The sequence below is a fragment of the Hypanus sabinus genome, chromosome 2, assembly GCF_030144855.1.
Source record: "Hypanus sabinus isolate sHypSab1 chromosome 2, sHypSab1.hap1, whole genome shotgun sequence".
In the NCBI taxonomy this organism is placed as follows: domain Eukaryota; kingdom Metazoa; phylum Chordata; class Chondrichthyes; order Myliobatiformes; family Dasyatidae; genus Hypanus; species Hypanus sabinus.
In genome coordinates, this window is record NC_082707.1 from 40,402,231 (window position 1) to 40,419,332 (window position 17,102).

The window sequence follows — 17,102 nt, forward strand, 5'->3', positions numbered from 1 at the left end:
ATGAGGAATTACGTGCAGAATTAAAAGGGCTAAAACCTAACTGACTTATTGGCAGCCTGACAAGTGCTGTGAGAATAATATATGAAGAAAGAAGTGTTTGTTGCATGAGAAAGCTTCTCTGTCTACCCTCATCAAAGTATGTATGTGATAACAATTGTATATCAGCAGCCCAGACCATACTCGGGGGCTCACTAGGGTTGCAGATTTTCCCAGGCTCTGTGAGCAGGAACTCTGTAGTTCAACTGAGTGACACAGCTTGCTAATAAATAGTATGTAATTTTAAGTAAACTGTGTTTGACAATTATTCCCTGGGTCTGAACTTAAAGGCATCTGATTGAGAGGCAGATCAAAATAAGTCATCTATCATTGGAGTTGAAGCATGGAAAGAACAGCTTAATCAGCCCCTCAGACTGGCTAAATTTTTCTTCTGCATCATTGCTGAAATAAAAAGGGTGGAGAAAATAGGAAAGGGTACCTGTCATAGTGCTGCATCATAGAGCAGGCCATTCCACATTCTCACCCTGTATGAAAAATTTGCCTCTTAGGTCCCTTATAATAAATCTTTCCCTTCTCACCTTAAATCTATGTCTTCCAGTAGTCCAGAAAATAGTCCTCTATGTGACCTAATTTGTAAGAAGGAACAGTTTTTTTTAAAAAAAGGCTTAAGTGTCAGTTTGGTGGAGAGCATAGTACTTTCCCCTAACTGTTCCCTTACTAGCTGAATAATAAAAAATATATTTCAGTTAACAGTCAGTTTACACAATTTATGTTTACACAAGGCATGTTAACAAGAGAGAGTGCCATGGAATTAAAAAAAGGGAGGTATAGTAACACAAATAGAAAATTGTTATACAAGTCTGAAATCCTACAATATCAGTTTCAACCTTCAACCATTTGTTTCTTGAACCAACTGGCAGAACTAATCACTATGGTTCAGCAACATCATGATAGCACCAGTCATTTTTGCACTAAAACTGATTTTGTATTTTTATGTTCTAATCATATTTTTTCATGTAAAAATTGTATATTTGTGTCCCTTGTGAACAGTGCTTATATGACACCATGTGACTATGATGTTACTGCAAGTGAGACTTGCATTGCATCTGTGCATACATGTACTTGTGCATATGACAATAAACTTGATTTTAACTTTGTTTTAGAGGATATTAAAGGATTTGGAATTCCCAAAAATCAGTAAGATGACCACTACTTTCTTATTGCAGATTAATTATTTGAACCTGGATGAATAGAAAATGATTTCTAAATCTTCGAAGAACATAAACATAGCGCAACACATACTTAAAATGCTGGAGGAACTCAACAGGGCAAGCAGCATCTATTCTCTCTCATCCCATTTCCCCCACCCATCAAACCTTCCCCTCACCTGAACTCAACTACTACCTGCCAGCTTGTGCATCTCCTCTCTCCCTACCTTTTCATTTTAGCTTCTGCTCTTTTCTTTTTCAGTCCTGATGAAGGGCCCCAGATCAAAACATTGACTGTCCATTTCCCTCTGTAGATGCCACCTGACAACACTGAGTTCCTGATTATATGTGTGTTGCTCAGGAATTCCAGCATCTGCAGAGGCACAATGAACTGTGAGGAGGATAGTATGAAGATATACAGACATGCTGGCAGAACAGAGGTTTCATTAAGTCTAATGCTGAGAAATCTGAAGTGTTAGAAAAGATGAGACATCAATTGAGGGCACTTATCTGAAGGGGACACACAAACAGAGAAATGTGGATTGCATATGTTTGAAATTTATTGAAAGTGGAAAGATAGGTTTTAATCTCATGCTCTTCTCCCCATCTATCTCATTTTCTTTTCACTTATCATTGGATTTTCCACAAATTTTTCTTCCTTGGTATCATTTTATTTTTCAGCACCATTCCCCATCCCTCTCATTTTTTTTATCTTCACTTTCTTAAATCTTACCATAACACTTTTCTTCTGTTCCTATCCCCACTCTCTATCCACCTTGTTGCCCTTTTCTCTTCCTTTAATCCCTTCACACGTTCTGACTTCCATCTTCATCTTTGACCCCCGCCCATCTTTCCCTCCACTGCATCTCCTCCATGCTCCTCACCATACCTTTCTCTCTCCCCCCCCCCTCCCCGTTTTATACGCTGTCACTTACAGAAGTAAAACAAAGGCATGGAATACTCTACTGAAAATACTCGGCAAGCCGCACAGTAGGTTTACACGAAGTTTGAGGCGAGCTCTGGGGTATCAAACCAGTCGAAAGCCAGGGAGCGCGCATGCGCAGTCGGCGCCGCCCGCCGGAGAGTGCGCACGCGCACCGAGCGGGAGCGGCCGACTGGGCCTTCGCCGCCTTGTCCGCACTGGGGTTTCCCGAGGCAGGATGCCGAGGAGTTTGGCTGGCGGGACTTAAATTGATGCTGAATATGAACAAGGATCTCATGCGCCAGTCAGTGGGTTATCACGGGCCCACGCTGTTATCCCTTTTGAAAAGTGAGCAATATGAAAACCCAGACATTCAAAGCGTTTCGGCCGAGTTCTTGAAAACAGCGCTGCATCACAGGTAAACGGTCTCCGTTTAACTGGGCTTCAGCATCAACACGGTTTCTTTCACCAGCAACACCGGAGTCCCATGTAAAAAAAAGTTTCACTTATTAAATTATCGAATTTAAACGATTGCAAACAGGCCAATTTCTTGGTTGAATGCCTGTTTATTTTCTGTAAACTTACGTTTATTGAGTCAGGGTCACTGCGTTTTGACTGATTTTCTAGTTCCTTTTTGCACGTCCATATGTTGCTGCAGTTAATAAAAATAATGCTTATGTACTAAATATTTTAACAAAAAGTAACCTATTGTACTAATCAGGTCAGTACGTACTACGTGGTTTGGCAATCGTGTTGTGGAGTTGGTTTGTATTTAGAATTGATTTAATATTAAGGCAACACAAATAATTATCAAAACGGTGAGGCAGAAAAATTGATAGGCAAGTGACTCAAAATGTTAAATTGGCAAGCTTAATTAGGATTTATGGTAAATGCTGTAATCTTGGTTTTAAAATCCTTTATAGCCATGCGGCACAGAAACAGGCCCTTTGGCCCAACTGAGCCATGCCAGCCACATCACCCTCCCTACCGACCCAGTTGCCCACATTTGGCCCATAACCCTCCAAGCGGCTCCCCCACGTACCTATCCAAATGACTCTCAATGTTGTAGTTGTACCCAAATGGACCCAAATGTGGCAACTTTTCCAGGTTCTCACTATAAATAAGTTACCCCTCGGGTATTGTAAATTTTTATGACATATCCTTCATTCTCCCGTTTCTCAAGGAATAAAGATTCAGCATGGCTAACTTTTCCCTATAATTTGAGCTCTCTATCTAGGGAGCATTCTCCAAAATCTATTTTGCATCCCCTCTAGTTTGTCAACGTTATTTCCTATAACAGGGTGACTGAAACTGTACACAATACTCCCAAGTGTAGTCTCGCTAATGACTTGTACAATTGCAAGATAATGATCCCCACTCCCAACCCTTGACTGAAGGCCAGCATGCTAACTGCCTTCTTCACTGCCTCACACTGACCTACACAGGTTGAAATACATTTGCCATTCCTCAGCCCAACTCACTAACTGATCTAGATCTTTTTGCAGTTCACTGCAAGCTGCTACACTATTAACAAGACCCCATAATTAGTATCACCAGCATTTGCTAATCATGACATATACATTCACATCTAAGTCAGTTACATAAATAATGGATAACCAAAATCCCAATATTGACCCCTGCCCCCCACTAGTTCCTGTCTCCAGTCACAGAATCCATCACATTCTACTTCCTATCGTCATGCTAGTTTCGGCTAAAACCTGTACAATGTTTAACAAATGTAAGTGCAATGAATAATTCCTCATCCTTAATCTGTTTCTCATTCTTGATACTTAGGCTACGTCCACACTACGCCGGATAAATCTGTATCCGAAGCTTTTTCTCTTCGTTTTTACCCTCCGTCCATGCTAAAACAGCGTTTTTGTCCCCCGAAACTGGAGCTTTTCAGAAATGCTTTCCAGAGTGTATTTTTGAAAATGCCGGATTGGCCGGATCAGTGTGGACAGCGTAACCAGAGAATCTGAAAACGCTGTCAGACAGCAGCGCGCTATTTCATTGTTTTCTTGAACGCAACCTAACAATTTCAGAACAAACGGCAACGAGACTGAAGCCAGAGGAGTTAGAAATGTATTCACCAAATGCTTTGACCCATAACTTACTGAATAAGTATACTCACTTTGCCGTTTTCTGTCCTTGCTCGTATGAAGGTGGTTTACCTATTTATGCAAGTACTTCTCTGACAATAGATATGTAACAGCCTAATGTAACATATTTTGGAAATACAGGATAACACTGATGCAGACATGTTTTATACACTTAAGGTGCTTTATTAATGCAACAGATTTTTCAATGTTCGTTGTCAGCCAGGCCAATCTGTCCGTGAACTCCCTATCGGTTGCCTCCGTACGCTCCAGTATTTGTGTTTTTTTTTACTTTTAAGTTCTGCTGCTTGAGAGCCAACAGCTGTCCGTCGTTTGAAGTTTTTCTAGTCTGTAACTACACAAACGTGCACTTTCACAGTGAGATTCGACACCAAATATGTCGCTTGTTTTCAGTAGATGTGTTCTGCGCATGCCCAGTAGAGGAGATTCGATGAAATCTCAGTTTCAATGTGGATAGAGATATTTTCAAAAACGCATGGTGTGGATGCCTATCGTTTTTAAGCGAAACTGGCGTTTCCAAAATTATCCGGTCCAGTGTGGATGTAGCCTTAGACACTCCATCTTATTGCTCTTCAGTCTGCTTCTACTCTTAACTATTCATCTGTGGTCAGATAATTTCTTGTGGTGTTTTCTTGTTCAGTTTTCTCTAAGCTCTGAGGCATTCCCTAAGTTCCCAACCTGGGATCCACGGACCCCTTGCTTCATATTATTGATTCATGGCATAAAAAGGATTGGGAACCCCTGATCTAAAGTCTCCTTTTGTTTCACATCACAAAGGATATGTTGATAATTTAATTATGTGTGGTTTTTATACTTGTCACCTCTTTTGATGTCTCCATTGACACTTCACATTTTGTGTAGCAATCAGACTGAATGGGTGAAAAATGTTCAATTTAAAGTGTGAGGGTTTAGATCAGAGAGTAATGTCAATAGAGGAATATTTTAGCTTTGAGGAAAGATTGGCTTGATTGGATGGCTTTCTTTGAGGCTAGAGAAAAAAATCATTGGTGTATAAAAATTAAGCCTATGTGGCCTATATGGGGAAGAAGGACTCAGTTCCTGCAGCTTGATAGGTCAATAAATAGGGAATTGTCAGGGCAATGATAGTAGAAATCTGGAAATCACAGTATGGAATTGCATAAGAAACATGGGAGTCTCATCAATAAGATTAAAAGAAAGTCTGGTTCTGTACTCAAAGCATTGAGCAGCACAGCCAGTATGGACAGAATGGCCTCCTTTGCTCAATGACTGTCAACCAGTTACAGTTACATTCACTGCGATGAAGTGCTTTGAGTGGTTGATAATGAAACATAACAATTCCTGTCTGAGGAGCAACTTGCATCCTCTCCAATTTATGTCACAACAGGTCAAAAGCAGATGCTATTTCATTGGATCTTCACTTAACCCTGGAACGTCTGAACAGTGAAGATGCATGTATTAGGATGTTCTTCATTGACTACAGCTCTGCATCATGCACTATCATCCCCTCAAAACAAATCAATAAGCTTCAAGACCAAGGCCTAAATGCCTCCTAATGAATTGGATACTCAATTTCCTCACTTGCAAACCTCATTCCGTTTGTGTTAGCGATATCTTCTCCACAATCATCATCAGCATGGGTGCACCATAAGGCTGAGTGCTTAGCCCCTTGCTGTACTCACTTTATACTTAAGACTGTGAGACTACATACAGCTCCAATCTAAGTTTGCTGATGACACCACTGTTGTTGACCAAATCAAAGATGGAGATGAATGAGCATGTACGAGGGAGATTGAAAATATGGCTAACTGGTGCCATAACAACAGCCTCTTACTGAACATCAGCAAGACCAAGGAGCTGATTATTGACTTCAGGAAAAATAAACCAAAGGTCCATGAGCCAGTCCTCATTGGAGGATCAGAGGTAGAGAAGGTCAGCAACTCATTGGTATTTCAGAGGACCTGTCCTGGGCTCAGCACATAAGTGCAGTTATGAAGATAACATGGCACTGCCTCTACTGAGGAGTTTGTGAAGATTCAGCATGACATCTAAAACTTTGAGAAACTACTATGGATGAGTCATAGAGAGTATATTGATTCGCTGTATCATAGCCTGGTATGGAACCACTAATGACTTCGAGTGGAAAATCCAACAAAAAGTAGTGGATATTGCCCAATCCATCACACCATCACAGGTACAGCCCTCCCTACCATTGAGGATGTCTACACAAAACATTGTCACAGCAAAGCAGCATCCATCATAGGGACAATCCTTTCTCCCCCCCCCCCGTTCACACTGTTGCTATTAGGTAGAAGGTATGGGAGCCTCACACTACCAGGTTCAGGAACAGTTATTAACCCTCAACCATCAGGCTCATGGATTAAAGGAGATAACTTCACTTGCCCCATCATTGAAATATTCCCCAATCTATGGACTCACTTTCAAGGACTTTTCATTTCATGTTCCGAATAATTAGTGCTTGCTTGCTTGCTTATTCTTTTTCTTTCTTTCTTCCTTTCTGCATTTGCACAGTTTGTTTTCTTTTGCACACTGGTTGAACCCCCAAGTTGGTGCAGACTTTTTCATTGATTTTGTTTTGGTTATTATTCTATGGACCTATTGAGTGCCTGCATGGCAGTGAATCTCAGGGTTTGATACGGTGATGTACTTCGATAATAAATTTACTTTGAAATTCATCAGTGTTATCGTTTCAGAGTATCTGTTTTGGATCCAGCACATAAATGCCATTACACAGAAGGCAAGGTAGCACCTACTTTCTTAGAAGTTTGTAAAGATTCGGCATCTAATCTAAAATTTTGACAAACTTCTATTGATGCGTGTTGGAGAATACACTGGTTGCATTACAAGTAGATATGGAGATACTAATACCCTTGAACAGAAAAGATGATAAAAAGTAGTGGATAAAGCCCAGTCCATCACACAAATGTGTCATCAATCATTAAAGACTCGCACCATCCAGACCATGCTATATTGTCACTGCTGTCATCGGGTAGAAGGTACAGGAGCCTTAGGCCCCATGCCCACTAGTTTCAGGAACAGTTATTACTGCTCAAACATCAAGCTCTTGAAACAGAGTGGATAACTTCACTCACCCCAACTGGGAACTGACTATACAACCTATGGGCTCTTCCAAGGACTCTACAACTCATGTTCTCAATATTATTTATTTAATTATTGCTGTTTTGGGGCTTTTTTCTGTTTTGTATTTGCACATTTTATTGTTTTTTGCACATTGTCTTTGTTGTGTGCAGTTTTTCATTGATTTATTGTTTTCTTTGTGTATACTGTGAATGCTCGCAAGGAAGTGAATTTCATGGTAGTGTATTTACTTTGATAATACATTTACTTTGAATTTTGAACCCATAATTTGAACACGAAGAAAAATAAAGCAATTTTTTGTGGGTCTTTTCTATAAACTGTTACTAAATCCCAATTACGTTGTTTATTTTCTGGCTACAGTTTTCTGCTGAACCAGACTGTCACTTTGACATTTCCCCGTACACTTGTCTCTGAAACATAAATAACTTCAGTTCTTGGGTCAGCCCATCCGTGGGTGAAATTGTGTTTCTTACCCTTTTTTTTAAGCTTGATTATTTCTGTAGCTACCTTCCACCTTCAATCAACCTGCAGATTGAGTTGGTTGTGAAGAAGGCGAATACAATGTTGGCATTCATTTCTAGAAGTATAGAATACAAGTGCAGGGATGTGATGTTGAAGCTCTGTAAGGCACTCGTGAGACTGCACTTGGACTATTGTATGCAGTTTTGGGCTCCTTATTTTAGAAAGAATATACTGACATTGGAGAAGGTTTAGAGAAGATTCATGAGAATGATTCCAGCAATGAGAGGGTTACCGTATGAGGAACGTCTAGCAGCTCTTGGGTTGTATTCCCTGGAGTTCAGGAGAATGGGGGGGGGGGGGAATCTCATAGAAATATTCCAAATGTTAAAAGGCCTGAACAGATTAGATAGAAAGTAATTTCCCATGGTAGGTGATTCTAGGACAAGAGGGCACGACTTCAGGATTGAAGGACGTCCTTTTGGAACTGAGATGCAGAGAAATTGCTTTAGTCAGAGGGCGGTAAATCTGTGGAATTTGTTGCCATGAGCAGCTGTGGAGGCCAAGTCATTGGGTGTATTTAAGGCAGAGATAGATAGATTCTTGATTAGCCAGGGCATCAGAGGTTATGGGGTGAAAGCAGAGGAGTGGGCATGATTGGATGAAGTGGATCAGCCCATGATTGAATGGCAAAGCAGACTCAATAGGCCAAATGGCCTACTTCTGCTCCTAAATCTTACAGTCTTATGGTCTAATCAGGTCTAAAACTCTGTCCAACTAGAACTTGTTCAGGTTAAGTCATTAATCTATTTTTCATAGGTTAGTCATACAATTCTAGTTTATATTTTTGCAGATTTTTTTCCTGTGCCATAAGATGTAGAAATAAATTCCTACCAGCAGAAGCTAATGTTCATTCATTTGATCTAGTTTAAATTCACAAAGACAGAACACATTAACAACTGGGACCTAAATAATTACAAATCCAAAAAATATCTTCAACCATCATAGAGATGCAATTAGACTGTGGAGGCTGAGAAGGATGGAATTTTTGTTCTTGAATTTGAATCTTACAGTGGAAGGCAAAATGGAGAAGTTTAGGAGAAAAACAATTTGCGTGGTCAAATTGGACCATGACTGATTGTGGATAGATCCAAACAGAGAGGGTTACCAGAAATCTCTACTAGAGAGAGAAATCAAGAGTTTCATGTCAGTTAGGGTGAAAAGCCATAAAGAATTTAAAATGATAAACTTAGCAATTTATATTGTAGTTTTCAAAAACAGTTTGTGAGAAAATGAAGATAGTAGTAGTTCTGAATGAATATATTTGTCAAGGATGAGGTCAAATGAGAAGAATTTATAAATAGTCAAATCTGGAAATTAAGAGAAACAAAGGTGAAGAGGCAGATGCAAAGCCGTCCTGTGGATTGAATTGGACTTGATTTACCAATGGTCTTGCTACGCATAAGATTGAAGTTCTGGAGGGTAATGGCTTGATTGACATAAGTGATTCATACCATGATCAGTTAAGCACATTGAGCACACAGACAGTACCATATGTAATTTGTGCTTTGACAGGAACAAATTTCTAATAGGAGAGTGACAAATGAATTGATGGAAAATAGAAGTGTACTTGTGAAAGAAATGATGAGATTCTTGAATATAAACAGAAAATGTTGGAACTACTTGGCAGATTAAGCAGTATGTGGAGAGAGAAACAAGAGTTTCAGGTTCACATTTAGAATATAGATTGTCACCTGAAACATTAGCTATTTCTCTCCACAGATGGTCTCTGATCTAAGTACTTTCTCATTTTCTTTCAGATGTTTAGCACCTGGATTTTTAATTTGCCTTTCAGCTAATTTTTATTTGTTTTGAAAGGCACAAGGAGGCTAAGCTTGAATAAGCAGTGACAACAATGAAATGGCTATACCTGATGTGTGTGTGGGTGTCATTTAATTGATGGTAAAAAAGTTTCTTGACCAACAATTAAATGAGAACAGAATCAAGGGAGTGAGACCGAGTCAGCCTGATCAGAGGTAATATTTTTCAGATACAGTCAGAGCAATGTTTAAAAATGCAAAGTTGGCAAAGCTTCAATTACCTTTACCAATGATTAATGTGAGGAACCTGTCTATATGGTGTATATTTCATCATCCTAGCAACCTCCTGAAGTTCCTTCCCAGCAGTCAATATCTGATTACACATTATCCCTACCTTGTGGTTGATTGTGCTGCTTTAGTGTAAAGCAGGATATTTCAAATTCAAGCAAAGATAGATGGAATTTTGCTGAATATTGATTAAAAACTGTGTCACTGGGGAAAAAAAAACAGAATCAGTGGCAAATCTGTTTGCTGCAGCTCTGATTTTCTTTATCGTTTGGCTAAGAAAATTGTTGCTTCACAGCTCCAATGACCTGAATCAATCCTGACCCTGCTTGCTATCTGAGTAGAATTTGCATGTTTCCTCCTTCATTTTAAATACACGTGTAAATATGTAGGTTAATTGGCCACTACAAATTGCTGTTAATGTATAGTTGAGTGACTGAACCTAGGGGCTGGGTGTTGCTGTTGGGAATGCGGAGAGAACATGGCAAACTAATGGGAAGTGAAATGGTTCTGTGACTTTTAGAGCCAAAATGATCTCCTCTTATATTGTAAGAAAGTATATGACTTTGTTCCAAAGCTGATAACCTTTTGATGATCTGATTTTTGTGAGGTTCTGTGTTTTTTCATCTTTGAGTTGCCAGACCATATTTTATGTTAAGGAATAATGCTTTGAGGTATATTTGAAGTATTTTGAATTTTATATCCAGTGGTATGAATTAAATTGGCACCCTAATTGGTATTCAGGGTCTTCAAATATCTGATTTTTCTGTTTTGGTTGATTTACTAACACTTGAGATTTGTTATAAGCTAATAGAAATAGATAATTAACAATGCATGGTCTCTTAAGCAGTTGATATTGTCCTTCAGAAGTTAGTATAGGGTGTCTTTGGGATTCTGTTAATATTTATAACATGTCCCCTGAAAGGAAACTAATGAAAATATCCATTATCCTGGAAGCTAGCTCCAGTTTACATTCTTGTGAAAAATGCAGATTTTTATTTGAAGGAAATGGAAAATTTATGCAATATTGGATAGAATCAAAATTTGACTAAGCAGTAAATGCATCACATCCCCCTTTCTTTTTCCCTAGGCCTCCCGTCCCATGATCCTTTCCCTTCTCCAGCTCTGTATCCCTTTTACCATTCACCTTTCCGGCTCTCAGCTTCACCCCACCCCCTCCAGTCTTCTCCTATCATTTCGCATTTCCCCCTCCCCCTTTATTTTCAAATCCCTTACTATCTTTCCTTTCAGCTAGTCCTGACGAAGGGTCTCGGCCCGAAACGTCGACAGTGCTTCTCCCTGTAGATGCTACCTGGCCTGCTGTGTTCCACCAGCATTTTGTGTGTGTTGCTTGAATTTCCAGCATCTGCAGATTTCCTTGTGAATGCATCACGTTTGATGTGTCCCTGTTGTGTAAAGCTAGTATGTAGTCTAATAATACAAAGTCATTCATATGATAAGTCAGTATTTCATCAAAATTGTACAGCACATTTATGCTTTTATTAACCTTTTATATTTGTGTGTATAAACATGAATATCTTTGAATAATATCAGTCATCTGCTTAAAGTCATGGTATGGCAATTCTCTTAAGTTGTGAGTAGGTGTGTAGTACCACAATACACAGAATGTAATTTTGATATAGAACACTATTGTTTTGCAGAAAGGATAGAAGAATTGATAATATTGGCATACAGCAGTTCATCGCAAGAAAAGCAGACCTTCTGTTTGCTCCATCATGGAAATCAACTGTTAGTACTGAACTGAATGACGAAGAGACAGAAGGTGATTTGAAATCAAAAGATGTTTTAAGCTTGTATTCTTTCTCTCTTTTTGATGTTTCCTCATCTTAGAAAAGGACATTTTTTGTTGAATTTTCATATTCTGTTATGTTCTTGTATCCAAAATCTTTCTCCCCCCCCCCCCCCAGCTTTTGAACAAATAGTTCCTTCTTAGCTCAATAGATCATATAAAATTTCCTGCCAGAACTGTTGGAAGAAGAACTATTTCACTACCTCTTCCTTAAATATCTGGAAGTAAGAGTTAGTGACTGTCCAGGAGCCTTCTGAAATCAATTCCTGTGGGTTAATTTAGACTTAAGAAACACTAATATATAAACCAGACTTCAATTTGTTTTTGTAATTTATTTTTTATTGAAATTCATCATCAAACATTTCCATAAGATGTATTTCAGACATTGTACATATATATCATATAATCATATATATCACAAATCTCCACAAAGTATTTATCTGAGGTATACACTTATAGAAAAGAGTGGAAAGAAAAAACAAGCAAAAGGAAAGAACTACATACAAGTAGCGAGTGATCTTTTTTTATAACAGATTCATTGATTTGTGAGAATAAAATCAGGCCTATGAGACATTATGTAGTTAAACCATTTTTACCAGTATGAATCAAATTGTTCCAGCTTATGGTTAATAAATGCTGTTATCTTCTCCATTTTGTAAATGTCCATTGTAATTTCCATCCATGTATTTACAGTTGGGCTCTCCTGTGATAACCATTTCCTAGTAAGAGTCTTTTTACCAGCCACCAACAGTATATTCATTAAATATTTATCTCTTTTCAACCATTCTTGAGGTATATATCCAAAATACATGGTCTTACTCTCTAAGGGTATTTCACATTTAAAGATGTCTTGTAGGGCATTGTGTATCCCCCTCCAATGGTTTTTGATAACAGGGCAGTCCCAAAAAATATGATAATGATTTGCATTTTGATTTCCACAATTTCTCCAGCAAACAGGGAGGTTACTATCATAATGGGATTTCTGAGAGGGTGTAATAAAATATCTTATCAAGTTTTTCCATCCAAAATCCCTCCATTTCTGTGAACTGGTACACTTCCATTGATATCTCCATATTGTTGTCCATTCTTCCTCAAATATAATTATCCTTCCTTCCTTCTCCCATTTTGTTTTAATGTATGAAGTTGAATGTGTTTTAAGATTTGACAACCCCTTATACAAGCTTGAAATGATTCTACTACCGTTATCTAAATTATATGCTTTTCTAAAGAGCTCTATCAAGCATGTATTTGCCTTGGTTACATTTTTTAATGTCTTATTAACATATTGTCGCATCTGTAAATACCGATAAAAATCTTGTTTGTCTAATAAGTGTTTCTCTTTAAGCATTTCAAAACTGAACAATGTTCCTTCTTCAATTATGTTGCAAAGAACTGTTATTCCTTTAGCTGTCTAGCATCCAATTTATTTGGTGTAAAATCTGAGTCATATGCACACCATTTAAGAATTGCAATATCTCCCTCTAGATTATATTCTTTTATAGTAGTTTTCCATATTTTAAGAATCAATTTCACCCATGGGTTATCAGTAGTATTTATGGACCTTTGCAGGTTGTTATCAGCCAAAATTGCTTGCATGGGGATGGGAAGTACCTGCTCCTCAATGTTTTTCCATTGAGCGTCATATGATGCGTTACACCAACATATCACAGCTCTCAACTGTGCTGCAAAATAATAATCTCTAAGAGAAGGTAGGCCCCAATCCCCCCTAGAGGTAGTGAAGGATGCTTGAACTCCAGCTGAACAGTCTCGAGCCAAAACGTTGACTGTTTATTTCCTTGCATAGAACTGCTTGACTTACTGAATTCCTCTAACATTTTGTGTGTTGCTTCATGCTTGAAGTGTTAATTTTCAGAGGAACCTATTGCATCAAAATCAGGTTTATTATCACTGATGTATGTTGTGAAATTTGTTGTTTTTCAGCAGCAGTATAGTGCAGGACATAAAAATTATGTTACAAAAATAAACAGTGCAAAAGACAAATAACAAGGTTGTGTTCATGGACCATTCAAACTCTGTTGGATGCAAAAGATATTTTTGAAGAATGTGTTCAAGATTTTTTCCTAGTCAGCAACAAAGATAGCTGATCTGCCCACTTATTTCATTAATATTGTGAGACCTTGTTCTATGAAAATTAATGTTTGCATTTCCAGAATAAGTGTTGACAGCTCTTCAGAAGTGACTGTATTGTCTTTGAAGATATGCAAGCTATTTGATCATTACATTACTCCGGAACTATTAAAATTCTAAACACTTCTGAATGCTTGCTCTCTTTTGTAATTGTCCATTAGAGCCCTGACTCTGAAGTGTATGGCAACAAGTAAGCGATTCACATTTTTTATCTTGTACTATTATGTGAAGTGGAGAGAAGTAAAATGAGAAAATCAGCAATAATTTTGAAAAGTATTTTGCTAATTTATTTTTCAATGTTATTCCAACTGAGTTAAGTAATCTCTCAGAATAACAATGATGCTCCTTACCTCATAAAGTCCTAGCTTTGGAATAAAAGTATAAGTAATGAGTTTGCATTGATATAGAAAGAAATAGTATTTCAAAGTCTTTCTTTTTTTTTCCAGATTATTATGCAATTATGCCTCCTTTGGAACAGTTGATGGAGGTTCCTGGTGATGACAAAAGACAGTACTTCTTCCGTGACATTGAACGTGGGGACATTGTGATTGGACGTGTTGCATCTATTCGTGAATTTGGGTTCTTTCTAACATTGATCAGTCTTGGAGGGGATCTTGGGCGGGACATTGAATCCTTGGAAATAACTGTAAGATGATTACTCATACTTGTACTATAAAAGTATAATATAAAATGTAATATGAATACTTGTAGATCAGCTTATATTTGACAGCTATGAGAGAATACTAGCCAAATATACCCATGTTTAGGATCCATTTTTCCACTGATTTTTAAATTTATATATAACTTGAAATGCAAAGAAATATGTTACAAACTTTGTGATAAAATTTGTCTCCTTTATGTTTACTTTGATTAATTAAACTACATGGTTAGTGCATGGATGACCCAAGTCATTCTAACGCTTCGAATTGCTTAAACAAAGTGTAGTGTTGTTTTCATAATTGTAACTTCCATTTTGTCGGTAATCATTTGAGCAAAGTTCCAATTATTTAATTTTTCTTTAGAGCCATGAAAGTTGGAAGACTCGACACTGATACAAAAGTACACAAAACTATTATTTTAATCAAATCTTAATTTGTCCAGCTCTGACTTTAAGAAATCTAAAATACATAAAAGGAAACTGTATAATGCATTAATCAAAATGTTTGTGTTATAGGCACTTTGTCCTGTAAGAGATGTACCTTCACATGGAAAACATGAAGATCCTTTGTCTTACTTTCAAGTAGGAGATCTTGTAAGAGGTATGATTGTTGATACGAATGCTTATTGGAAAATTATTAACTGAGGTGTTGATCTCTATGTACGTCTATGATTTAAAAAAAATAAATGTTTTGCAGTTGCTGTAAAAGATGTTGATCGTTACCATGAAAGACTTGCAGTTACTTTGCGGCCTTCGTTACTTTCAGCTCGCCTTTCTCATTGGAAATTGGGTGTCATCGGTAGCGAAGATCTCCCTACGTACTACAGGTACTAAAAGTAGTGGTAAAGTGGAGATTCTTACTTTCTTTTTCCTCTCTGCTAACCTGAATTATAGCTTAAATTGTTTTTTTCAGTGTGGTTATTGTACATGTATCTTTACACGTTTGAATTGTTTACCACCCCCACCAACCCAGCTTCTGCAGCCACATCACCTGAGACTTGAAGCTTAGTGAAACAGAATCAGAATCTGGTTTATTAACACTGATAGAAGTAATGAAATTTGCTGTTTTGCAACAGCAGTACAGTTCATTTCCTAAAATATGGAGATTTTAGTCCCAAAGGAAATCTAATCAATCTTCCACTTTGCTGCCAGTCTTGGAATGCCATGGCTAACAAGGAAGAATTAGGAAAAGTTAACTACAGTGGTGTTTGTCCGTGAGCCAGTAGGGTTGGTCGGTACCATCTGAGGAGAATAATGTGTTACGTATCCCGTAACTGGATAACTTACCAGCAAAGATAGAGAGGTCCGTTGAAGTCTGATGTCACTATTTTCAGAAGTTTTTATTTATAAAGGGGCACAAAAGTAAGGTTAATACAAACATTCAGATAATGCACGTCGTCAATATTCAATCTAAAGCGCGGGTATAGTAATAAATCATCATTAAGCAGTGAGCTCTACTGTTGTCTAGGGGTTAATATATTGTCCATTGGAAATATAAAAGTCACTCAGAAGTCTGCAGGCTTCAGCCTTTTGGGAATCTCTGGGTTTCACGTGGGGCGACCGAGAGAGAGATTGGGGAGAAGAGGAAAAAACTTGCCGAGCCTCGATGAATCTTCCGTGAAATCGGGGGAGCGTTGGTTCCCTCTCCCCGATGTTAGTTAAAAGCGGTTTTCCGTGATTCCAGCCACAAATTCCAATCCTGGAATCTAATGCACGTGGCTTCCTTCAGAATGGCTTCCCGCTGCTGCGGGATCACTCTCGTGTCTTCTTGGTGCGTCTGAAGGAGCTGTCCCCCTGAGACCCTCCTTTATACTTCCTCACGGGGTCTCAGATGTCAATCAGGTTGGGATGATGCAATCTCTCTCTCAACCAGCCCACCTTGCCCGAGGGCTTTTCACGTGGTGTCCATGAGACAATAGTCACTGTCGCCTTATTTTACATCCCGGGTGGAACGTGCTCTTCGGCACATTTCTCTCTCTCCCACTTCCTGAGTCTATTCAGCACGTCTCTCTCTCTCCCACTTCCTGGGTCTACTGACCCCCCCCCCCCCCAACGGGTGCTCTTGCGATTCTCACAAAGGAGGGGGCTGGGATCATAACACCCCTCTTAAAACGTTTTTACCAGCGGTTAAAACGGAATAGTACACAGTCTTACAGGATTTTTGAATCTAACACAATACACAAGTTTTTCTTTTCACAGAGTACTACCGTTATACATTCAAGTCAGTATCTAAATAGTTAACGATTACAGTGTCCCTTTCTTTAATATCTTAACATCGCGTACCGTACTAAAGTCTTGTAGCATCAGACTTCAATTCAATAACCACCTATTTATTTTTTTTCCCTCAGCAACAAAACTAAGGAGGTGTGACCTTAGCTTAGGTGCAGTTACAAAAGTTTATGCGAATATTAATCGTTTCAGTCGTTTTACTTAACCGGCAGGTCTCCAAAGGGGCTGTCTTTATTATTCACAGGCTTTGGCACAAACCCGTTCAACCTGCTTTGCTGTTTAACAATGGCATCCCCATTAACCGTCATCTCTTTTTCGGCGAGCCCCCCCGTGGGGAACTTGAGTAA

General features: G+C 38.5%; 1 protein-coding gene across 7 annotated transcripts in view; it reads left to right on the plus strand.

Annotated features, from left to right (window-relative positions):
* Nucleotides 1-2,265: 2,265 nt before the first annotated feature.
* The window catches only part of ttc14 (tetratricopeptide repeat domain 14), a 48,575-nt gene continuing 33,738 nt past the window's right edge, over nucleotides 2,266-17,102 (plus strand). For 3 of the 7 annotated variants that reach the window (XR_009506876.1, XM_059944703.1, XM_059944724.1), the window contains exons 1-5: nucleotides 2,271-2,545; nucleotides 11,572-11,693; nucleotides 14,315-14,514; nucleotides 15,043-15,127; nucleotides 15,224-15,353. Coding sequence is in view for 6 of the 7 variants with exons in the window: in XM_059944703.1 (XP_059800686.1) it covers nucleotides 2,400-2,545; nucleotides 11,572-11,693; nucleotides 14,315-14,514; nucleotides 15,043-15,127; nucleotides 15,224-15,353 (683 nt within the window). In the remaining variant the exon portion in view is untranslated. Of the gene's footprint in view, nucleotides 2,546-9,683; nucleotides 9,842-11,571; nucleotides 11,694-14,314; nucleotides 14,515-15,042; nucleotides 15,128-15,223; nucleotides 15,354-17,102 lie in introns of all 7 variants that reach the window. The other 4 variants (XM_059944733.1, XM_059944743.1, XM_059944753.1 and 1 more) reach the window with 4 other exon arrangements.